Here is a 26024-nt window from a genome sequence, read left to right on the forward strand (position 1 = left end):
ACTTAATGATATGGTTATATTAGGGAGTTAAGAACTATTGAAAACAGAATAAAATATTGTAAAGACATGTTTCTTCATAGTTTTTGAAATGAGAGTAAAAGAGAAAAATAAGACACATTTTAGGACTGGACAGTTGGCCTCATTTGGGTTCATTTAATAGTTGAGATTTGGGCTTATATTGATGATTGTAGTGCCATTTTCTTCCTGTGCAGAAAGTAAATGTGGGTGATTTTAAACATACTCCATCATTTTTACTCCCCATCCCCCAATTTAAATCTGTTCCAAAGGATCCCTATTTTATAACCTTGTGCTTAATAATTAACATTACCCTTTTTTGTTTTTGTTTTTTGTTTTCTTCTAGGCTGTATTCATCACCAAAGAAAAAACTTACACCAATGCAGAAATCAGTTAGTCCTTTAGTTTGGTGCAGGCAAGTTTTGGATTACCCAAGTCCTGATGTTGAATGTGCTAAAAAGTCTCTTATCCACAAACTTGATCAAACTATGTCAGGTATGTCTATAATTTTACTTGTAAATTCATCTCTTTGCTTTCTTTAATCAAAAAACAGATAAATGTTGACTGGTATGTTTTTAGGAAGGCAGTTCTTTGCTTGGGGGTGTTTTCCAAATCACATTGTGCATGCCATCGTGAGTTTTTGCCATATGCACATAACCCTGTTCTGTTATTTTCTTAATAGCTTTTAAAAAAAATCTCCATATTTTTATTTAGCTTCATCCTAAAAAATATCCATGAAATAATGGATTTTATGTAATAAGGTTTTTTTGATGCAACCTAAAATAAATAATTATTTTTTAAAAATGTTTTGTCTGGTATCATCTAAAATCATCTCACCAGCCTCAGGGAAATTTTGATGTGGTAGAAAGATACAGGTTGAGAACCAAAGAGCCCTCATTCTCACTCTGTCACTTAGTTGCTGTGTGACTCTGCGAATTATTTAACTCCTATAAGCTCAGTTTTCTTATAAGCATGATGAACCCTGTAAGTGTTATTTAAGGATTAAATGATAATGTTGAAAGAGCCTAGCATGTTTTTCTGGCTCATGGTAGTGCTTAGTAAATGTATTCATTTCCCCTCTTTTTTTTTAACTTGGCATTTTAAGTTAAATTGCTTTTATGTTCTATTGTTTAATAGCATTCACAAAGCTGACAAAATGTATGTGTCACTATTTATGTCATTTAATGTAGCATGCCAGTGTGTTAGAAATGTAGGAAAAATATTATTGACTCTTTCTTGGAATTACTCTCAGTCTTTTAAAAATATGTTTCAAAAAAAAATAAAAAAATAAATAAAAAGAATATCAGTTTCTGGGAATTCCCTGGGGGTCTGGTAGATAGTACTCAATGCTTTCAGTGCTGGGGCCCTAGTTCAGTCCCTGGTCAGGGAACTAAGGTCCTGCAAGCCTCGCAGCGAGGCCAAAAAAAAAAAAAAAAAAAGAATATCAGTTTCCTGGAATACTCATGTAGTAAAAGATTGATGCATGATTACTAATCCTAAATAGAGTTTTGTTTTTTGCTTTGTGTTTACTTGGCAGCCATGTCCTTAAAATTGCTTTTTTTTGGCTTTATTATTGAAGTATGTGCTCTTTTGTTAGAGTGTAAGCTGCAAATGGTCAGGGGAGGCAGGGGAGAGCCTACACAGTTAAACTGTCATATAGTAAAGTGTAGTTTGTTCGGCGGGATCAGTGGTTATTATAAGAAAATAATGTATGGGATGGACATAGGGGAGAAAACCAAAGCTGTTGCACTTCAAAAGTAGCAATTGGAGTGAGTAGCTTTTTGCTTTATTATAACAAATGTATTAAAGATAGTAGGAGCATGTAAGAAAAGCTGTTACTCTTGAACCAAAACTAGGTGTAATCAAGTACTGGATCTGCTTAACAGTGTTTAGATTTTATAGCTGTATGCACAGAGCAATAGCTATAGCTGTATATATTTAAAGAAAAATAATTTGGCTGTTGCAAGTTTGAACCTTGTAGTCCTAAACCTTTCTTTTCCCAGGTTAAAGGGAAGATTGTTTTTTAAATGTATTTTTTTGATAAGGCAAAGCTTCCTAGGAACTTAGCTATTATATTCTAGCACAGCCGTTTCTACTCCATCATACTCAGCTTCTCTTTAGTGTACCAGCACGTGTTCCTAAGGTATTCTTCTCTTGTTTTTTTGATAGCGCATTATCTTTTTTACCCTTATTCTCCCTCTGGTTTTCTTTTCAGTCTTCTTTAAAGTTTCTCCCTTCTCTGCCCATCTTTTTGTGTGTGTGTTTTGGGGGGGGGTAAGATTTATATAGCACAAAATTTCCCACTTTCACCATTTTTAAATATGCAGTTCATACAGTTCAGTGGCATTAAGTACATTCACATTGCCATCACCACTGTCTATCTCCAGAACTTTTTTGTTATCCCATACTAAAATTCTGTACCCATTTAACTTCCCATTCCTCCTACCTCCCCCCCCACCCCCGCCCCATCTGCCCAGGTGTCTCTTTTGCCCCATTTCTCTCTGTTTTGATGATTTCATCCATTCATACTATATCTAGTATCATCTTTATTCAAACTAATCTCCTTTATTTATGCATATATTCAATTAATATTTTTTGAGAGCCTGTTATGTATCGGGCGTTGGGGAAAGGGTAGCGGATACATGATGAAGGAAGACTAACACTGTACCTGCACTCATGGAGTTTATCATCTAGTAGGGGGAACATGTTAATACAAATAATTTTTATAACTGGTGATATGTAATAAAAGAATAATCTACAGTGCTTTGAGCTTGGAGAAATTAGAATTTTACTTCAGGAAGTAATGTTTGGCCTGAGTCCTAAAGATTCAGGAAAATTTAAGTGGGCTAAAGGGGAAGGCGACAGAGGGAGTAGAGTGTTCCAGGTGGTGAGAACAGCGTGTGTAAAGGCTCTGTGGGAGGCCTGTGGGAGCATATGGGCGGGAGCCTGGCGTACATGAGGAACTGGACATGAGGTCAGAACAGTATGTAGGAGCCAGACTCTGCAAGGCCTTAGAGACCATGTTAAAGGTTTTGGACTTTATTCTAAAAGCAATGGGAAGATACTGAAGGGTTTTATTCAAGGGTATGGTATGTGTTGGCAAGAAGAAATGATAGGATTTGCACGTTGATGAGGACATGCTTAGCTGTAGTATGGAGAGTAGATGGGAGAGGGCCAAAAGTGAACTGTAGGATGCTTTTGAGGAGGGTTGATGATGATAGCTAGGTAGTGTGTGTTGGGGGGAAAGGGTCGTAGTGGAGATGAAAAGGTGTGAAAGGAAAAAGGAATGAACCAAATATGAGGAAATGAGGGAGAAGAAAGTATCAGCAGTGATTTCTAGGTTTCCAGCTTGTGTAATAGGATGAATGTTGTTATCATTCTGAGATAGAGATCCCAGGAAGAGAATTTGTTTTAGCTCGAAAATAATGAGTTTGGATTTGGACTTGTTGGCTCTGGGGTGCATTTGCCATACCCTCAGGGGAGACATTAAATGGGCAGCATATATGGGACTGAAGCTCATGGAAACTTAGGCCTGGAGATAAAAGTAATGGATATTTGGGGGAATAGAGATAATAACTAATATTGGGAGTATGAATGAGATTTCTCAAGAAAAAGAATATGGTTTAGAGTGAGAAGATAAAAGAGTTGAGAACTTGAAATGCTAGTGATTAAATAACCAAATAAAGAGAGACTGCGCTTCAAAGTAAATAGAAGAGTAAAGAGATAGGAAGGAATGAACACCCCTATTTCTGCTCATTGATATATTGAGATCATGCTACATACTACATACTAAATATGTTTAGTGGTGTCTTGTCTCATGGTGAATATGTAGAAAACTGTACTGACCAACTTACCACACTATCCAACTAAACAGAAAAACTAAACAGAAAACGTGTGTTCCTCCTCCCAAAACCAGTGCTCTGCTTATAGGCAAACCAGAAACTTCAGAACCATCTTATTTTTTTTCTCTTTAGTAATCCTTACCGGTTTTTAATATTTATCCTTTTCTTCCTTTTTTTTTTTGGTCACTTTTATTGCCTAGTTCAGTCTAATCTATTTAACATTAGAATTTCCATCAGTTTTTTTTCCTTAAGCTGATTGGATCATATTACTCTTGCTCAAAAGTCCCTGATGGTGTTATCACTGCTACTGAACAAATTTCAGACTCCTGAGCATAGTATTCCAGGCCTCCTGTGACCTGGCCCCAGCTGGTTTTTCCTGTTTTGTCCCTCACCATGAGCTTTACCTTTCTAGATTACTCACTGTTATTCCCTGGACACACTATGCATTTTCAAGACATGGCTTTAGTTTATGTTATAAACACAGATGAAAACATATACTTTCCCCATTTCCAGTGTCCTATCAAATTATCCTCTCAAGACTGCTCCAGTGCCTCTCCTTCCAAAAAGCCTTACTACCTACTTTCTCTCAGTTGTAATGAATTAACTCCTATCTCATCATTTACATTAGCCTCTTTGCGCCTTTATGATAGTACTCATTTCATTTTGCCTTGAAATCACTGTTTTTTCTGCCTGCACTACTTGGCTTTAGGCCTCTTGAGAAGAAGTACCATGTCACATTTGTGTATTTATTCTGCATAGTACTTTGGTGATGGTCATAAATATGAATAAGCTGTAGATTTTAGAATAGGGTGAAGAAAAGAAAAAATATTTTAAGTATTAATTTTTCTTGTATATAATTGATATCTTAGCCCTACTTTCATACTATTTTTATAATTTTATATGCATAGCACAAATTTTTCCCCTTTTTTGGCAGAAGTATTCTCCTTGGCCCAGAAAACAGGGCGGGGGGGAGGGGGTTTCTTTTAAAAGAATTCTTGTATGTTTGACCTTAATCTGGCCTAAATAGTATTGCTTTATTTTTTCAAAAATCCAAACTTTGGAAAGACTATTTTTAAAACTCATTATTTCATAGTTTTTTGTTGTTATTAGCAGTATGTATTTGTTATAGAAAAATGAGACAACACAAATATGCTTTTATATTCATTTTATTTTTAAAGGCCATTCAAGGTTGATACAGTTGGAATAAACTTTCCAACAAGATAGAAGTAACTTAATTTAGCAGCTAATAATTTGTTGAGGAGATATTCTTCCTATAGTATTATTTCTGTTTGGTGTGGCTCCTGTTTTATTTGCATAACAATTTAAGATAGTGGAAATATTTTGTTGGGGTTATTAATGTGATATATTTCTCTCCACTAGTATAGAAATGTTTCTGTGTTTAAACTGAGATAATGACTTACTGAATTTCCTAATTGGAAAATTTTATTTTTATAAATTTATTTTTATTTATATTTTTTATTTTTGGCTGCGTTGGGTCTTCATTGCTGCGCGCGGGCTTTCTCTAGTTGCGGCGAGCAGGGCCTACTCTTCATTGCGGTGCGCGGGCTCCTCATTGCAGTGGCTTCTCTTGTTGCAGAGCATGGGCTCTAGGTGCATGGGCTTCAGTAGTTGTGGCACATGGGCTCGGTAGTTGTGGCTCGCAGGCTCTAGAGCACAGGCTCAGTAGTTGTGGTGCATGGGCTTGGTTGCTCCGCAGCATGTAGGATCTTCCTGGACCAGGGCTCGAACCTGTGTCCCCTGCATTGGCAGGCGGATTCTTAACCACTCTGCCACCAGGGAAGTCCCCCTAATAGGAAAATTTTTGAGATGTTATTAGCCTTTTCTTCAATTTGATTTTTCCCCTTGTCATTAATGCAGCTCTCAAGAGGCAGAATTTGTATAATAATCCTTTCAACTCCGTCAGTTACACAAGTCCTTACAGTCCAAATGCCAGTAGCCCATACAGCAGTGGTTTCAATTCTCCGTCCTCAACCCCAGTGCGACCTCCTATAGTCAAACAGCTAATACTTCCTGGAAATTCAGGTAAGGAGAAACGAAATGGAGTAATTAAGAAATGGTTTTTAACTTACTGCCCTGCCTCAGAAAATAACTTACTCATCAGTAGTTCAAGTTCCTTTATTTATGAAACCTCCACCTGGTTAGAGAAGATATCATTGAGGTGCTACTTAGCACCAGGTAGTACGGTACTAGGCACCGGTGATACAGATAAGCCAAGTTACATTCATAAAGTTTTCTTTAGCATGTGTGTAAAAGTTTTTTAATGTGGCTTGATAAAATAGGGTCACAGGCTTTATTCTTTTAACCAATAGAAGCTTACTGAGTAGCTTGCTTAGGTTGTAAAAGCTACAGAGTTAAAACTCTTTTAATAGGAATTTTAATAAGCTTTGATGTTGTAGTTAAATAATAGTACAAGGCTGTATATGAATGTGCCAAGAGGGTGTTTAGAGCTCTAAATGATATGGGAGAGGGATAGATGGCTATAATTGGGGGAAGAATGTTCTGCTGTGGTTCTGTGACTGAGACTGTTATTCTGTAGCTTACTGTTCTTTAGATTTCACCCATTCAGTTACTCTTATTACTGCTATTGGTATGATTAATTATCATAGCTTCCTTAAAAATTAAAGTATTATTAACCACCTCAAACTTTTGACTTGTATACTCCCTAGTCTCATCACTTATTGACCCTGAAGTTTGTTCTGTATGTAGGTTGTTACTTGCTACTTATTTCACCCATGACTGTTGTACTAAAAAGGTTGATCTGCCATATTTGTTTAATATAAAGAATTTTATTCAGGCACTGTTTGAGACTGACCTTATAGTACTTTTCCTGTCATGTGCACTATGCTCTTCTTGATAACATAAATATTAACTGTTTCGTATTCTTCTTGCTCTTTTTATGTGCCATTCGTGTTGGAGCTGACTCTTATGGTGAAGAATTCTGGAAAACAAGTTTCAAATAAATCTGTATTAGAAATATTAGTGACAGTCTTAGGATTTTTTAAATTCTTCATTAGAAGTTGATGATCTGATGAAAGCATTTCCTTAGAAACAAATTAGAATCTTTTGGATATGTATATCCTTTATTCCTCTGACCTGTCTTCTAGCCCCCTTTTGGTTTACAGTGATAAAATGAGTTTTTTCATCCAGTCATTTTCTTCATCCCATCTTTGTGCTTCGCTAGTAAACTTCAGAGAACTCCTTGGATCCCCATTACTAGTTTAGCAAAGGAATTTTGTAAACATGGCATAATGTAGGAGAAATGAGCTTAGTGTTCTTTTTTTGGTTTGTCCTAAATCTCTAAGGAGTCCTGATTTTCCTCAAATTATAGCTTTCTTGTTTAGGAAAAGTAGGTGCTTTTATTCAAGGGAAAAGATGGTGGTATTTGCTAGTGACTGAATTTGGGAGGAGAAAACACATCTTAAATTCATCTATTGATAGAGTAGTTTCATTGGCTACCTTGTAAAAGTTGAAATCCTCTAGCATGTATTATTGAACATAAACTACTTGCCAGGTACTGTTTTGAAAACTTAATTGTTTCATAAGAATATAGATAAGTTATAGCTATAAGAAAATGTGTTCTGTATCTGTCATTATATATGAAGGAGTCTCTGTAGCCCTTAACTACTTGCCAGGTACTGTTTTGAAAACTTAATTGTTTCATAAGAATATAGATAAGTTATAGCTATAAGAAAATGTGTTTTGTATTTCTCAATATATATGAAGAAGCCTCTGTAGCCCTCTTTATTCTTAATCAGGTCAATTTTTAATTTTAACATTTGGGAATTTTATAAACAGAAAAGGCAGAATAACAATGAACTGAATCCAAAGATATAATATTAAGTTAATTGCAACAGATGGTTATTCAATTTTTGTTTCACTGAAGTTTGAATCATTTTCTTTTTTAAGGTAATTTGAAAAGTTCGTCAGACAGAAATCCTCCACTCAGTCCTCAATCCTCTATAGACAGTGAATTAAGTGCTTCAGAATTAGATGAAGATTCAATTGGATCCAATTATAAGCTAAATGATGTAACTGATGTGCAGATTCTAGCTCGGATGCAGGAAGAAAGTAAGTATTTTAATTGTTAAAGTTGTGGTCTTTCATTACTGTATAATTTTGTTGTCGTTATTAAATATGTCAAAGTGTTGTGGAATAATAATGTAGTAAGAATAGAAATGTTGAAATTTCAGAGGCTTTTTCAACAAGTGGACTGGTTTGTTCATTAACTTGTTTTTAGAGTCCATAGTATGTAGAGCAGTTTGCTGTGTGAGGAGCAAAGAAGAACAGGCTATGCTCTGCTTCTGTGACTGGTAATCATACCCTGCATGTTACTCTACACTGTAACTCTGTAGTTATTACTCAGTTGCTCTGTGTTTTCTTAGTGTAGACCAGAGTTTCTCAACTGTTCTTTCATTATTGCCTCCCCAAGGAGCCGATTTAGACATTTTTTCCCCTTTTTACCCACCCCCACTCCCGTTAAATTTTAATACCATCGATATACTGTATATCTCTTTTTGTACTATAAGGGCCACAAACTATTATGATATCTAAGATTTTTTCCACACCCCCCAAATCAGTTTTTTTCTCCTTGGGGGCAAATTTCATCTTTCTTAGAATGTTTGGTGTAGTCTGTATGAAAGACCTTCATGGGAAAATTGGAATTGTGACATTAAGTTAAATGAAGCATGTGATGTTGCTTTGCAAAGTGGTCCTTGCAACTTTTTAGGTCACATATACCTTTGAGAATCTGATAAAAGTGTTGCCCCTGTCATTCCCAAAATATGCATACGCACAAAATTTTTCATACTATTTCAAGGGCTCATTAGTGCCCTGACTCTCATCTGAATGTAAGATGTTGGTGATAGTATTATTCTTGCCTGTATATTTTATTGTATGATGCCATAGGCTTAACTGTGAAGGAAGCAGTCTCTCTAACCTTCATAATGAAAAGATCCTTGAAACACAGATTTCAGAGTCTTGACAGTTGGCTGAGGTAATGGAGCAATGCTATAGTTTAGTTCAAAAATTTTCTGTTTAGGTCCTTTCTTTTATGTAAATATGTAGTAAATTTTATCAAGCTATAACATTTATTAAGAAACTGCAGTGTTTCTCACTCTGCTAATTCTTGTCTCATTTTCACACATCTTCCCTTAGAAAGATAGAAAGGTTTGGTGCTTGTTTTATCTATCTTTAGCCCTAAAAACTAATAACATTTTACCCTTTTCTTCTGTAACTTTGTATATATAACTCCTCACTGGGAGTATGGTATTTTCAGCTAGTGAGCGGTTACGTATTATCATGGATGTGAAAAAAGAATAAAGAATGCTGTGTAACTACCAGTTAGAATAAACTCACTCATTTCTTCTTTGAACCCTGACTTTTTAGACTGCAGTATTTTGTTAGAAATTCAACCAGCTATTTGCTGTAGTTTTCATGTTGTGTGTTGGTAATGCATAATAGAAATTTTAGTCTTACTTTAAAAATCCTTTCTAAGCTATTCACACGCACATATTTCTTTTCCTGTGAATTTAAAAAAACAAAATAAAAAATGCTGAAAATGTGTGTGATACCTCCTTGAAAACACCAGCTTTTTTTTTTTTTTTTTAACAGAGAGAATGATTTTCCTTTTTACAACATTGTTTCTCCCGTTCTTTGGTAACAAAAATGAAAAGTAACAGATTTGGGCTTTTGCCTGGTTAAGCTCCCTCATTTTTAAAATGAGAAACACACAATCCCATAGTGGTTGTGACTTCCCTAGGACCCCCTTGTTAATGGAGAACCTGCATTGGGATCTGGATTTTTCTTTTCTAAAACACCGCTCTTCTCACTGGTCTGTCGTCTTTTGCTAGGTGACTTTAGTGCCATGTTTGCTATAACATGACACTAAGTAATTTGTTGGTTACTACAGTGGTCCCCAAACCTGACCAAAGGGCTAGACGGGCCCTAGGAATCTGTAGTTTTACAGATACCCTGGTGTGATTCTCATCCACTACTTTGGGGAACCATGTTGATATCACTTTCTGTGAATGAATATATAACTTAAAAGTTTGATACTCCTCTAGAACAGATCTTTTGGGCTAAACTGCCAATAGTTAGCAGGACTTCCTCAAAATGTTATCTAAATTCCGTATGTTTGTTCAATTGTAATTTTTTTTCTCGTTGAATATCTATCAACATTTGTTTTTATTCTAGAAGTTTTTATACTATTTGAAGGGCTCCTAAGGTTGCTTGGGTATTTCTGGAGATATCAAGATAAATAAGGGACTCCTTTGAAAATTCTTACTTGATGGCTTAGAATTTATCTTGTTTTATTGAAGTCTCTTAGGTTATGAAACAACTGAAATTATGTTTGTGCCCAAGTATTGAATTCCTAAGAGTGGGATAGAAGTTTCCTTCATCATCTTCTTGAGTAAGATTAATGCAAGGATTCAGTATCCAGGGAGTATATTTACTCACTGATGTATTCTTTACACTGGTTGGGCAGTAATTGTTTTCCTTCAGTATTCCTTTAATGTTAATCTCAAACTTGGATTACTGTCTTTTGGAGTAGAAATATTTTTAAATTTATGGTTCTATTTTTAATATAGATTTTGGATTCAAGAAGAAATGTTGAAATTGGGCAAAAGTTTATGAATTTCATTTAATTTAAAAATAGCCTTTTAGATGTGGTATATGCATCCTTATGTGTGGGAAAGTCTAAGGTGAATCAAGTGAAAGGGAGTTTTCCTTTACACGTTATACCCTATTTGAATTTCTCAATGATAATCTTTTGCTTTTAAACCTTAAAAATATTTAAATGTTTAAAAATAAAACTAAAGATATAAAATAACACATTCATTATTGTCAGGTCTCCGGCAAGAATATGCAGCCACCGCGTCTCGGCGCAGTTCTGGTTCATCTTGCAATTCTACAAGACGGGGTACTTTTAGTGATCAGGAACTTGATGCACAAAGTTTAGATGATGAAGATGACAATATGCATCATGCAGTATACCCTGCTGTTAACAGGTTTTCACCATCACCACGCAATTCACCTCGACCATCACCTAAGCAGTCTCCCCGAAATTCACCTCGTTCTCGATCTCCTGCTCGGGGAATAGAATATAGTAGAGTGTCCCCACAGCCTATGATTAGCCGCTTACAGCAACCTCGCCTTTCCCTTCAAGGCCATCCCACGGATTTACAGACAACCAGTGTTAAAAATGAAGGTAACTATAATGTATGGAAAAAATTTGTCCTTCATATTTCAGTATGAAAGTAACACAGTTTTTACCAAGGTTCTGTATTTCAGAAAGTAGATCAAGAATTTAGACAGTTTATTGTTTTATTAATACTGAGTCAGGGACTTCCCTGGTGGCACAGTGGTTAAGAATCTGCCTGCCAGTGGAGAGGACATGGGTTTGAGCCCTGGTCTGGGAAGATCCCACATGCCATGGAGCAACTAAGCCCGTGCGCCATAACTACTGAGCCTGTGCTCTAGAGTCCCCGAGCCACAACTACTGAGCCTGCGAGCCACAGCTACTGAAGCCCGCGAGCCTAGAGCCCGTGCTCCATGACAAGAGGAGCCACTGCAATGAGAAGCCTGTGCACCGCAAGGAAGAGTAGCCCCCGCTCGCCGCAACTAGAGAAAGCCCACGCGCAGCAGCGAAGACCCAACGCAGCCAAAAATAAATACGATAAAATAAATAAATTTATTAAAAAAATACTGAGTCAATGCAAAAATAAAGGAAGAAGTGAATTTAATTTTACTTGATTATGTTAGTTTTGCTTTGTTATACTCATGAAGTGATCTGTGTATAGATTTTTTTTTTTTTTTAATTTATTCTTGGCTGCATTGGATCTTTGTTGCTGCGCGCGGGCTTTCTCTAGTTGTAGTGAGCGGGGGCTGCTCTTCATTGCGGTGCGCGTGCTCCTCATTGTGGTGGCTTCTCTTGTTGCGGAGCACGGGCTCTAGGCACGCGGGCCTCATTGCTTGCAGCGTGTGGGCTCAGTAGTTGTGGCTCGAGGGCTCTAGAGCACAGGCTCAGTAGTTGTGGCGCACGGGCTTAGTTGCTGTGTGGCATGTGGGATCTTCCTGGACCAGGGAATCAAACCCGTGTCCCCTGCATTGGCAGGCGGATTCTTAACCACTGAGCCACCAGGGAAGTCCCTGTGTATAGATTTTGATTTAAGTAATTTATGGTTCTTTTTAACAGTTCTACCCATTTATAGAAACTGTATTGTTTATTTTTATAAGACGTGTACTTCCTGTTAGCTCTTCTAAAATATGCAGAACACTTAAATAAAGAATTTGAGTTTTTAAAAATTTATTTATTTTATTTAATTTTTATTTTTGGCTGTGTTGGGTCTTCATTGCTGCGCATGGGCTTTCTCTAGTTGCGGCGAGCGGGGGCTACTCTTCGTTGCGCTGCTCGGGCTTCTCATTGCGGTGGCTTCTCTTGTTGCAGAGCACGGGCTCTAGGTGCACGGGCTCAGTAGTTGTGGCACACAGGCTCTAGAGCACAGGCTCAGTAGTTGTGGGGCACGGGCTTAGTTGCTCCATGGCATGTGGGATCTTCCCAGACCAGGGCTCAAACCTGTGTTCCCTGCATTGGCAGGCGAATTCTTAACCACTGCACCACAGGGAGACCCAAGAATCTGATTTTTGAATGTTAATTAACATTTTAATTTTCTCCATGGGAAAGAATGTTTTGATTTTTTCTTTTAATTAAATTTCTGTTGTCATAGAAAAACTAAGACGCAGTCTTCCAAACCTGTCCCGAACATCTAATACACAAGTTGACTCAGTGAAAAGCAGCAGAAGTGACTCAAATTTTCAAGTGCCAAATGGAGGAATACCTCGCATGCAACCTCAGGCTTCAGCCAGTAAGTATCCTTTATGTATCAGTTATTTAAAGATAAATGAAAATTATAGATTTTAATTTTGTGCTGAATAGCTGTATTAAACTATAGTAAAATGTAGTGATTATCAGTTGCTATAAGATGATCATAGCTGTATTAAAATTTAAAATTTGTCCCTATAAAATACCCAATTGTATCAATACTTAAATCTGTATGAAACTGTGGTCTCTCTAGAATTTTAAAATAAGCAAGTTCTAGCTGTTTAATATATAAATACATATGCCTTAAAAACCTTATATTCTGCAATACTGCACATTAAAAATGACAGGATTTTGGGGGGAAGTAGCCCTGAAGCAGACCACTTAAAACCAAGGAGCTTTCTTACTAGAACATTAATAAAAACAATAATGATCCCATAAAAATAATAGCACAATTAAAGGCATGTTAAATTCTTAATAAATAAAATAAATACTCCAGCAAATGTAGAATTTCATTTTTTAAAAAAGTTGAAGGTAACCTGATGGAAAGGAACGTTGAGACTGTTGAATTAAGGAGACATATGCAACATAAACAAAGATCAGATAATCATGCAGAAGGAACTTCTAAGACAAAGTGGCCAAACTGAGCCAAGAAGTGATGTGGGAGTAGATGGGCACCCTGTACTTTACGGAGTGACTAAAACAGAATTGAACACTTTCCAAAAAGTATTGCGTATTAAGTAGGGTAGATATGAGCATGCAGTCAAACCAATTTTAAACAACAGAGTTATTTCTACAATCTTAGAAATGCTCAATATGCATGCCTTCTATCCCACAGTTCACATCAGTTTTGTAGTTTGATTCATTCAGTTCCTCTGTAGCATGTTTACTGTCAGTGGTTGAAGTGGTCACTGTGATATGTTCCTTCATTTCCTCAAAGCTGTGACAAAGAAGTGATACAAACATGAGGTTATTGACTGTCCATTTATAACTTGTGTATTGAGTAACACAACTTTGAAAGCATTCGACTCTTTTTAAATCCCCTTGCACTCTTCCTTGGCTCTATTGTGTTTAGCTGACTTTGTGTAGTTTGTATTAAGCTGCTGTTACTTGGTGGCTCAAAAATCCACAGTCCAGAAAAAAATACATTTGAACCAAAATGACTTTTGTGATATATTGATACATTTTCCTTATTTACAAATTGCATATGATATATTTATATTATAGAACTCACATTGTATGGTACCAAACGTTCATAATTCTGTTTAATCCTCTGAACAATTCTATGAAGTAGGTTCAATTACTAACACATTTTACAAATTAGGAAATTGAAGCTTTGAAAGGTTACATAAGTTATCTATGATCATACCATACAGCTTATAAGTAGCAAGTTAGGATTCAGACCCATGTTGATCCTGATTGAAAGCCGAAGCCCATTTAGAGAGATTTGTCACATCAGTGGTTTAGTACTAAGACATAAAAATTATCCAGAAATATTATTTCTTTTTTTTTCTAAGATAAACTCTAAAATTTAAGGTGTTGTAGAAAATTGATACCTAGAGATTTGGGTACCTCATTTTTTTAGATGGAGGTGTGCAAAAACGTGTTTTTATACCACATTAAATTTTAAACACACAGACCATGTGAACTGTGTGTTTAAGAGTGCCATTATGGTACTCATATGGTACTCACAAATGGTGTAGAAAATAGAGATTCACAAAATTTTAAAAATGAAAGTAAAGGTACAGTTTGAACTCTTAAGTTATTGCTGAAGTGGTGAGGGATAGGTTTTGTGCCTTTAAACCTGCAAATTAAGTTAATTTGATTTAATAATATCCTGTTTCTAGGGTTTTCTTCCCCCTTGGGAAGAGCAATCCACAGTGTTAATACAACAGGAAAGAAACTTTTACATCATTAAGAATATTAAGTAACAAAACTCATGTATATTATAAGCTACACTTTTACAGTCTATGCACAGATAATCCAAAACACCATTTTCACTCGGCTTTCAGAGGTGCTTTAATACTTAGTTTGAATTGTTAAATTCTGAATTTCTCAAATCTTTCCATGACATATTTTCAGACAGCTTCCCAGCTCTTTGATGAAACCAGCTATATCTATGTCCTTTTTACCTCATTCCATTATTGTCAGTACCAACTCTTTACTCAGATTTGTTCCCTCATGCCCTCATACATGCTGTTTGTTTATTTAAACTATTCTAGCATCTTAAAGCTGTATGGAAATGAAAAATAACTCCTTACAAAAAGAGAAGGAACAATAGAAGATTGAGAACCTAGGATAAAAATGTTAATAAAAGAGGAATATATTGACCATATCTTAAACTTTATGATAACTACTCACCTTCTCTAGTGGTAGAATTACCGTTGTATAATCACCTGCTGATTCCCTAGAATTTTTTTTTTTCCTGTAGGTGAATTATTTTTTCTTTTTCCCCAGAAGTTGATAATTAAGGAAAATACGTAAAGAAACTTGATGAGATTCTAATCACTAATTTACTTTTAAGTGGGATATATGTATACCGTTTCATATTCGTGTATTTCAATATTTGAATAATGTATAGGCAGAAGAAAAAGTAAGGTACCATCCTTTTTTAAAAATTGCATACACTTGTTTTTTTTTATATATGTAGCTATAGTGAAGCTTATTTATGATGAAAATGTCACAAATATTTATTTTAGTATAGAATCACACTACTCACAAAAGTGTATTTGGAAAGTAGTAAATCCAGAATATTAGCAGGTTTAAAATTTAATAAAGTTTACTTTATAAAAATATTTAAAACTTGGGAGTTCCTTGGAGGTCCAGTAGTTAGGACTTGGGCTTTCACTGCCGTGGTCCCAGGTTCAATCCCTGGTTGGGGAACTAAGATAACGGAAGCCGTGCGGCACGGCCAAAAAAAAAGAAAAAAAAATTTAAAACGTTTTGTTTAAAGTTAATACATTATGAAGCAAAATAAAATGTTACCTATTTTTCTGAAAATTTTACATATATCTTTGATACATAATATATATGTGCGTTTTAACTAGTGTGTGTATATAGGTGTACTGTTTTCATAATAGCCTTTTTATTTTGATATATAATTATGTACATATATTACAATGGCAAGTTTTATACATGAATTAGCATTTTAAATATTTTATATAAACCAAATTTATATATTTGCTGCATTTTGTTTTCTTTTAAGTATTTTTCCAGCTCTTAAGTGGTAAAGCTTTGGTTCTTACTTGCTGGTCTGCATGAACCTAACTTTGCAAGGTTGCTTTATTTCCACCTAAGGGACCACTTCTTTTGCCTTGTTACTATGCCAATCACTATTTTTATATGCTTATTTGCTATGGCTGCATTATTGTGGATGTTGGCATTCAAATATGAATATTATGAGAGTTCTAATATATTTTCATTTTGATAGCTATTACCAATTCTTGACTTTTATATTTGGAAAATGTGAGTAACTTAAAAAGTTTAAGAAAACCAGAGCATTGCAGAGGTCATGGATAACATGTAATTTTCTCAGATTCTCCAGTTAAAGGAAGGAATGTTTCTCAGGGACAGTTTTTCAAAAGACTAGTGCTTGCTTTCTAAGACCACTAGAGCACAGGTTTAATAGAAAGTTTAATTTTCAGAAAAATATAGGAATTACTGGTTCAGAAATAAGAGAAGAGAGAAAAACCCAAGGCAATCTGCTGGTTTTAAAAAAAGTAGTATGAGTTTACTTTCACATGTATTGTCCCATTTGAACCTCACAACATCTCATTTTTCATTTTTATAGAGAGGGAGAAGAGATCCATATAAATTAAACATACAATGTCAAGTAACTAGAAAAGTGACAAAACCAAGCCAAATTACTCCCTCTTCTCAACTCCTCCATGAGTCTCCTGATTTCCTCCCAATCATTGTTTGGATTACATCATGCTGACCTAATTGCAAATGAGGAGGCATCTTGGAAAATATTCTTGGATGACTCTACTGGAGCATGATTTGAGACTGAACTAAATACTTTGTGAATTACCACAAAAGAGTAAAATAAGTCAGTGTAACATTTATCCACTTGCTTGCTTACATTTAACTAAATATATTTGAATAGGATACAGAGTATACTCCCAGAGAAGAGATGTATAGGATCAGTATTGTACTCTGGACCTCTCACTGAAGAGGAAGTGTCCAGGGCAGTTGTCAGCTTATGCATAGGCCAGGCTGCACTTAGGCCCATGGGGAAGGAATTCTCATCCAGATTTCACTTGTAACCAAAACACTAAAAGGTTACACTCGAATTTTATATAATTATGAAACATAAATTGAAATAAATAAGTCATGATAAATCTGTGTAATTGGCTAATGTACAAATGAGTGAAATACTTGTAGAACTCCTGTTTAAGGATAAGTAGTGTAATGATGTTGTCAGTTATCACAAAGAGATTTTATAAATGTAGTTTTTCTGGCCTTTACTTCTGGAAATGTTGATTGAATACATCTGGGATGGGGACCCAGAATCTATTTTTTAGAAGTCTCTTAGCTGACTCGGGCATATTTAAGTTTGAGAACGACTCAGTTGGACCTCAGCTGTGGAGGATCTCGAATATTTAGTTTGAATCTCTGGATTTTATCCAGTACTCAGTCACTTATGTGTTTCTTAATTATTCAACAGATATTTATTGGGTGTATATGTTCCAAGCACTGGGAATATAAATGTGAAAGAGACAGCTCATGCCCTCCAAAAGAGGAAGTGATAGGCAGGAAGTGATGTGGGAACAGGAGAGGCATTACACAGCAGTATGAAGAGGTTTTCAGGAAAGGTATTGAAAGATATCTCAGCCAACTCTGGTGGAGTTGTCACATGAGGAAAGGAAGTATAGCTTTTCCAAACAGTGGGACCAGTAATAAAGTCTTAAGAATGGCACCCTGATTATAGTGGTTTTGTTTGACTAAAGTGTGGGTCACAGGATGGTTAGTGGGTGCAGTGACCAAGGACGAGAGATGTAGGTAGGTGTTAGATTGTGGGATCTTTTAAATATCATGTTGGGAATTCCCCGGCGGTCCAGTGGTTAAGACTCCACACTTTCATTGCCGAGGGTGCGAGTTCGATCCCTGGTCAGGGAACGAAGATCCCACGAGCCGCGTGGTGCAGCCAAAAAAATAAATGAATCAAATAAATATCATATTAAGGAGTTTAGATTTCATCTTATAAGCATGGGGAGCCATCATAGGCTTTTAATCAGGGTTACTTCTTAAGAAATTCAATCTGGTAGCAATGTGGAGAACAGATTAAAGTTCTAGAAGGATTTAGAGACTTTCAGTTTAACTACTATAATTTATCTTTAAAAAGTGATTTTGGGGACTTCTCTGGCGGTCCAGTGGTTAGGACTTGACACTTTCACTGCCAGGGCCTGGGTTCGATCCCTTGTTGGGGAACTAAGATCCCTCAAGCTGTGCGGACAAAATAAATAAATAAAAAGTGATTTTGTCATTAGAAAACAGATCAAATTACAATTGATAATTCAGATTAAAATGTAGTTTTTGTTCTTATTTGAGTAACATTATGTGACTTTGTGGTATCTCATGAAAATCATTCATTTCATTCCATCTGTATCAGGCAAATTTAGAGTATACTGCCTGATCCTATTTACTATAAACAGGATCCTATCTGATTCTTGACTTACTATTGAACAGTTTTCACTTGTCTGTAGATGCTGTTCTTGTGGCATCACCCATGAAACTTGAGGGATAAATAAGGTCCATTGGAGTTATTGTAGCTATTAATTTAAATAAGATCTTTCCAGGACAGTTGATTAGAGATGATATGTTAAACCCTCGTTTAAAAAATTTTAGTGGTTAATAGATACTGTGGATTGCCAGTGTATGTACAGTTGGTTACCTTTTGCCCTCATTTACTCCACTCCAATCACCGTGGCCTACTTCTGTTCTTCAGATATACCAGGCACACTCCTACCTCAGGTCCTTACTGCTGCTTTTCCTTCCATATAGAATGCATTCCCCTGATATCTGTATGGCTCACTTCCTCTCTTCCTTCAGATCTTTGGGCAAATGTCATCTCAGGGAAATATTTCCTGATGACTCTATTTGTAATTGCAACTTAAATCTCCTACTTCTTGTCCCCCTTTCCTACTTAATATTCTCCTTAGCAGCTATCACCATCTCGCAGGCCATATATTTTACTCTTTGTTTATTGTGTTTCCCCTTCCCTAAAATCTTAGTTACATGAAAGTAGGAACTTTGTCTATCTAGCTGGCTACTAAATTCATTGTTCCTAAAACAGTGCCTCTGATAAAGTAGATAATTACTTGAAAGAATGAAAGAAAGCAGGAATGAATGAATGAGTGAATGAATGAAAATATGAATGGTTGAAAGCATGTATGAATAAATATGTAAATGAAGAATATTCAATGACAATAGCATCCTATTTTTCTGTGGGATAGATATGAGGTAATGCATTCTAAAATTGGTATTTTTTAGGTTTGGAGAATTTTTTGCTTGTCTGCCTGGCAATATATTTAACTTAAACTGGCATACAATATTATTTAGCAGCAGTAATGTGTTGTAGTAAGTGTTACAGAAATTGAAATCAAATGCATTTGGTACTTTTTAAAAATGTTTACTATTAGACAGTGAGAAAATCCTATCAGCATTGATACGGTTAAGCAATAGAGGGAAAGAAAAATTCTCCTTAATTCTTTTTGGTGATATATCAAGTAATCCATTTATCAACCCAATGATTGTTTAAACTCTGGCCAGATTTATGGTTTGAGATCTCTTTTTGGGGGCGGGTTGGGGGTGTTGCATATAAATCCTAGAGATATATGAAGTCTGACTTTCAAATGGGTAGAATGACATTTTAGAACCACTTAAATAGGTGACTGCACTGGTACATGTGGGAATCATCAGTTCATTGGAGCCAAAGTGAGATTTAACTCTAGATGGCTCTGAACTGCTGCTTAATTGCCAGTTATGAGAGTTTCGCTGCAGTTAATAGATTAGGAGTTCCGAAGAAAGCTTAGAATTCCTCATTGATCACTTTAAAAAACAGATGCTCTGACTCTTCCAAATCCCTCAACCCCAACACACACACACCCCTCCCCACCCCGTATGCATGTGTGCATAGTCCAGATATGTTGCTACCCAAAGTCTAAAGTTCAATTAGTTGAATTCTACAGCAAGATGATGTTGAACATAGTAAAGCAACTAGATTGTTTACTCCCTTGAGGACCTGCCTGGTTCTGAGTTTTCTTCTCCTTTTTGAGTATGGGGATTACTGTTTCATGTTAGGACAGTTCATCTAACAATAACTGCTTTGCCAAAGTCTGCTTTTTGCACTGAACAAGTACTACATTTATTTTTTTTTTTTCTGTACTGTGTGCTTGCGTTCATCACTTTACTTATTAGCTTTGTATTCTTTGCATCCTGTAGCATGTTTGCTGGTGGTTTGTTTTCTCTTTGATATTTTGATTGGTTTACATATTATAGATGTTCTCATCTATAAGAAATAATTTTGGAAAGTATGCCCTTTGCACTAAGATTTCCATTCCCTTTCTTTTCCAACTTAATGCACTAAGCATCACTTTAAGATTCTTCTGCTTCTAGGATTCTAACATAGTCTCACCTTATCTGTTCCTTGATAAATTTTCAAGTTTGTATTAAAATATTCAAGTTTACAGAAGCTATAGTCTTTATCTTGTCCTTCCAGGCAAATATTACAGTTCCTTATTTTTCAACAGCTTCGCAAAGGCTGAAAAATTTGCCTCGTACTTCCCTCAAAGCCAAACAGTTGCTTCAAACTTCATCTACAAAAAGAGGTAACTACAGCCTCTTACTAAGTTTTAAATTTCAGCAAGTGGTCAAGTTAGTTAAATCTTTTACCTTTTGGCATACTGAGTCAGTGATGTCTATAAGGCACATTTTAGTCTTTTTTTTTTTTTTAATACTAAAATAATGTGTATTCATTCTCTGTTACTTGGATAAATCCAGAAGAAACTCATTTTCTACAGAGGTATGTATTGGGTTGCAGTTCTAAAAGGAATAAATGATATGTAGCATTTAATATTAGAGAATTTATCATTTTTCTTACCTAAAACTGAAGGTTATTGTTTTAACTTTGTTAGATAAACTAATAAATGCTTTAAAATGAACCAAATGCCAGGCATTCTGTATGTTATGTTTTTTCTTCTGTCTTTGGTTTTTGGATTTACTTATCTGTAGGATGAAACAGGCGTGTTTTCATATTAGAAATTGATTGACGTTAAAGCAGAGTTATTAACTGATGATGTTTGGAATATTTATGGAATGGTAGCTTTTGTAACAACTGACAGCTGAAGAAATATATGAAGGTTGACATCGAAGTTATCATGTTGGTTCCAAGAGATTGGATGTATGGACAGGTAGAAAGAAGTAGAATTGGGAGAAACACTGTGGGATTAGATACACCAGCAGTAATAAGAATGAATAGAAGCCTCAAAGGAAATGGGACAGAACAAATATAGGCAAATATTTCCCCTATCCAGGACATGTAGATTTCCTGCTAGCTTCAGAACTCAATAAATAACAAAGCTATATAAGAAGGGTAAAACACTAACAGGACATTATATGGAAAGAGGAGGTTTGGGATTTGATTTGTTGAAAAAACGATTTAGTTAATATGGTTATAAAAGTACTGAAATAGGTACTTTAGCAAGTTCATTAATGCAAATGTTTTAGCAATGATTTGCTGGATTAAGTATAATTTAAGGAAATAGTTTTAGATATTAGAATCCAAAGAAAAGAGAATAGCCAAATAGAAAAGTAGAATGTTGGAATGTTTGTGTTTTGGATGTCAGGGGCTGATTATAGGCCTCTAGTAAGGGTGTGTTTTGGTGCCACTGTCAGAAATAATAATAGACTGAATAGATTATGCTCTTTTGATGGAGAAGAAGGTGACTTGTTAAGTATCATTGTAGAAAAGTTTCTTAAATTATTTGAGGACCTAAAACCTCTTTTTTGAGATTTCCAGATACTTTTGAGTACTTCTAGGGGTAGAAGGTAGGTGAAAACAGATGATTATAAAAGGATTGTAGTATCTATACCAGGGCAAGAGAGGATTTTAAGTTTATATAAATTTTATTTTTTGTATGCCTCTATAAGCTGCTTCATAATGTTTTTTGGCATTAGATACGCTTATATAATTTAAAAATTGTACTTGAAGATTTTATGTTGCTATTTATTAGATCGAGAAGATCATAACTTCTGGCTGATTTTTTTGGGGGGGGTGGGGGATGCCTGTGGAGGTTACATTATTTTTGTGATTCTGAACTACCAAACTGCCTACCCTCTGTGATAAGATAACAGGAAAACCCAGTCTCATAATTCCTGGTACCTCTAGCTGTCTAGATGACGTGGTAAAGAGAGAGAAGTTTGTGCGTGTACATGTTTGATTTTTTGTTCCTTTTTGTTTCATTTTGTTTAATCTCTCATTTATCTTAATCCAGACTCCCTTATTTTCTGGTCGTACTGTGGCTTGGTGATGATCATTTTATACTATAAGTTCTAAACCAATTGAAAAAGGAACAATATATGATAGGATTTAAAATATTAGTTTAATTACTGGTAAAGCTGAGTTGGAGAATATCTCTTGGATCCAAGGTCAAAATGGATTTTCTAATTTACCCTCATGTCTAGACTTTGAGAGAGAGGAGTCTGCATTGGACTGTGGGATTCTCTGCTATTGTGGGGATGTGAAGCAGACAGGATTCAGACACCACGTTTTCATAGGTACCTTTGCACATTAATCCCATCCAATAGAGAAACATGGACTAGATAGTAAATTGCCACATAAATCAGTTGTTCCTCATCCTGGGGATGAGCCTATAACATTTTCTAGAAAGCTGATTTACTTATTTTAAGGGCTCACAGAATCATGGGAAGAGGAAGAAGATGGTTTCCTTAACTATTGGAAAAATGGTCACTTTGATTTTAATTGCATTTAGTAGTAGCTGGAGTTTGAAGATGGGAAGGGAAGTAAAACTGTGTTGCCTGGCACAAAGAAACACACCATATACATTTGTTGATGAACACGATCATGCCACTAACTCAGGAAGGGCTGGACACATCCCTCATTGCGTTTTCTTCTTGCAAAGCTTTTGTGTTTCTTCAGCCCACTTTTCTCTTTGAGGGAAAGAACGCATTGTGTTTTTTTAAGACTTCGTAGAAGTGACTGCTTAAACTGCTTTGATAAAGATATATTTTATTTATCTCCAGTTGCTGGGAGCTCAGTCAAGTAGAGATAAACAGGGTAGAAACCTCAACAAGTCAGGGGAAGAAAATGAAGACTAATTAGAGAAGTGAATGTAGAGATAAGGACAAATTTAAATGTACAAACATTTTTATTTAGAAGGAAAGAAACAACTAAGGAGGAGTTCATGATGGTAGTTGTCTAATACTGCTTTAATTTTCTAATTCACTATAATTTGAGATATTTAAGGTGACATAAGCAATATTTATAAGAGGCCTTATTGATATGAACCCAGGAATTTTGTCATTACCCTGGATCCGAAATTTAAAATTTCGTGTTCCCTTTTCTATCAGCTAACACATATTGAATCTGAAGCATAAACATTATATTATTTATGCATTATTATATATTGTTAAATTATAATGCATTATTATGCATTATATTCTTTTCTCTTTTTTTCTCTGTTCTAGCCCCTCTTTACTTTTTCTTCTGTTAACAGTTGTGATCAAAGCCAGCCTCTGCCATAAACAGTTTTTAGATACAGTTAAAATGATAGGAGTTGCTCTCCCTCCCATGACTGTTATATACAATTGGGAGAAGGAAAGGAGAGAGCATGGGGGCTGTTCTTGGCGCTCCCTCCAAACACACAAATTTCTGTTAGATCATTTCATGCTATCTTTGGAATGATACTTGAATAGGTTTTATTTACATTTAGACTTGCTAAGGCTTTTATGATTTTCTAAGATTCTTTTTTCCTCTTTAGTTAAATCTTGACTACATCTATCAATTTCCTTTGCTGAAGAAAGTCCTAGATCAAAATTTCCACCTCTCTGAAATTTGTGCCTTGATTTTCCTGATTAAATAGGACTGCATTTTAAAATATTAAAAGCCTTTAACATTCTGTGGTTTTAAAAGATCACCTGATTCCAATTAACCCTCATTATATTTTTATTCCTCCCTAACTCCCAAGTTTATAGATAAGGCAAAATGCTGCTACCATTAGAGGAGGAAACATTTTTTACAATAGTAAAACTACAGCTTAGTGCACCTCTTCATATACTCTAGTTTTCCCTCAATTTATACTTTAACCTTATTAAAGTATTTCTCTCCATATCTGGAGATTGTAGAACTTTTTGACTTGTCCTTTCATAAACTCTAGTACATTTGTCTAAGAATATAAGGATTAATAAATTTAAAAGGATTTCTAATTTATAAATCTATTTTTTAATCTTTGTTATTTTAAAATATAGCACAAATTCAGAAAACCATATAATACATAGAGAGCTTAATGAATTCCTATAAGGTGACCCCCTTGTAACTACCATTCATATCAGGAGACTAGAACTTACTACCTCAGATGCTCTATACCCATCTGCTTCCAAACACAATCCTCTCTTGACCCCCTCTCCCAAGAATAGCCATTCTTCCAAATTTTTACAGCGATCACTTCCTTACTTTTCTGTATAATTTTTATCATCCAAGTAATGAAATTATAGTTTTGCCTCTTTAATATATGTCTTTTTTAAGTTTCTCTTAATTAATAGTTTTCCTCCAACTCTTTACTCCCCCTTGTTGTTTGAAGAAACCAACAAATCACTTGTCCTGTAGATGTTCACACAGACTGGATTTTCCATGGTGTCATTTATCAGGTTCCTCTGTATTTCCTATAAATTGTTAGTTGTCTACATGCTTAATTAGATTCAGTTATGTTATTTTTGGCAAGACTACTATATAGGTGGTGGTACTTCTTGGCGTTGCCTGTTTCATGTGATATTAGCAGGCATTGATGCATAATGCCTATATCCTTACTTTATTAGGAATTGCAGAATTGGGTTATTTCAATTCTAACATTCCTAAGAGAAACTTTTCCTTATTCTTTGGTTAACCAGCACTGAGGTTTTATTTCAATACTTGTTCTTTCCCTTTATTTACCAGTTTACAAAATAAAAAATTGGCAATCTAGGATCCTCCAAAGGTGACCAATATTTTTCATATATATATATATATATATATATATACACGCACACGTACACACATATATATATATATATATATATATATCATTATAAACTTACAGATTTAAACATTTTTTAATGTGTTTCGATCTGAGTATTTTCCCAACTTTGGTAGAAGCATCTTCAAGTTGGCGTTCAGGTCTTTTTGACACAACCCTGGTAGTCTTTGATAACGTCTTGATAACTGGTATGACAAGATAGGCTCATCTTATACATTTCCTGCCACAGACCTGAATTTAGTTATTTCTCAAAAAAAAATCCTGATTTCTTTCGGTAGGAAATGGAATTTCAAAACCAAAGCCTGAGTTTTTAGCTGTGCTCTTTACTATCCAGTTGGTCATTGTTTCTAGTTCTTTTCAGCTACTAGAAATATATATGTGTAGATTTGTGTATATTTTTTAAGATTGAACGCCTTAATGAGTTCATGCTGATACTTCCTAATCAAATTTAGGGCTTGAGGGTAATTACTTAACCTCTTTTAACTTAAAGCTTTCTTTATTTTATTCTTCTCCGAGAAGCCTATCTCTCAGAAACACATAGAAATAGAGTATCATTTAATAATTGTTTTCTCCCACGTTTTACACAGAATCTTCTGGGGATAACATTAGTGTAATACCATACAATATGGTTACTAAAAGCAGTTTATAAAACTTTTTACATAAATAGGTTACTAGGGGATGAGGGGGGAAGGGATAAATTGGGAGATTGAGATTGACATATATTCACTACTATATATAAAATAGATGACTAATAAGAACCTGCTGTATAGCACAGGGAGCTCTACTCAATACTCTGTAATGGCCTATATTGGAAAAGAATCTAAAAAAAGAGTGGTTATATGTGTATGTATAGCTGATTCACTTTGCTGTACACCTGAAACTAACACAACATTGTAAATCAACTATACTCCAATAAAAATAAAAAAAGCTTTTTCCATAAATAAGTATTATATACTCTCCTTTATATGCCTCATTTAGTCTCAGCCCTACATTTAAATAATATTTGATGCTTGCTACCTGTCTGTTGATATTGTCTCACCAGTCAGTTTTCTTGTTTAAAGCTTATCCTCTGTTAGA

General features: G+C 35.2%; 1 protein-coding gene across 5 annotated transcripts in view; it reads left to right on the forward strand.

Moving 5' to 3' along the window:
- SLAIN2 (SLAIN motif family member 2) overlaps window positions 1–26024 on the forward strand; it is an 80101-nt gene that overhangs the window by 32510 nt on the left and 21567 nt on the right. For 3 of the 5 annotated variants that reach the window (XR_009701095.1, XM_061192244.1, XM_061192240.1), the window contains exons 2-7: window positions 362–510; window positions 5736–5900; window positions 7785–7946; window positions 10726–11085; window positions 12605–12742; window positions 20448–20525. Coding sequence is in view for 4 of the 5 variants with exons in the window: in XM_061192240.1 (XP_061048223.1) it covers window positions 362–510; window positions 5736–5900; window positions 7785–7946; window positions 10726–11085; window positions 12605–12742; window positions 20448–20525 (1052 nt within the window). In the remaining variant the exon portion in view is untranslated. The remainder of the gene's footprint in view (window positions 1–361; window positions 511–5735; window positions 5901–7784; window positions 7947–10725; window positions 11086–12604; window positions 12743–20447; window positions 20526–26024) is intronic. The other 2 variants (XM_061192241.1, XM_061192243.1) reach the window with 2 other exon arrangements.

Source organism: Eubalaena glacialis, chromosome 5 (assembly GCF_028564815.1).
Source record: "Eubalaena glacialis isolate mEubGla1 chromosome 5, mEubGla1.1.hap2.+ XY, whole genome shotgun sequence".
Classification (NCBI taxonomy): domain Eukaryota; kingdom Metazoa; phylum Chordata; class Mammalia; order Artiodactyla; family Balaenidae; genus Eubalaena; species Eubalaena glacialis.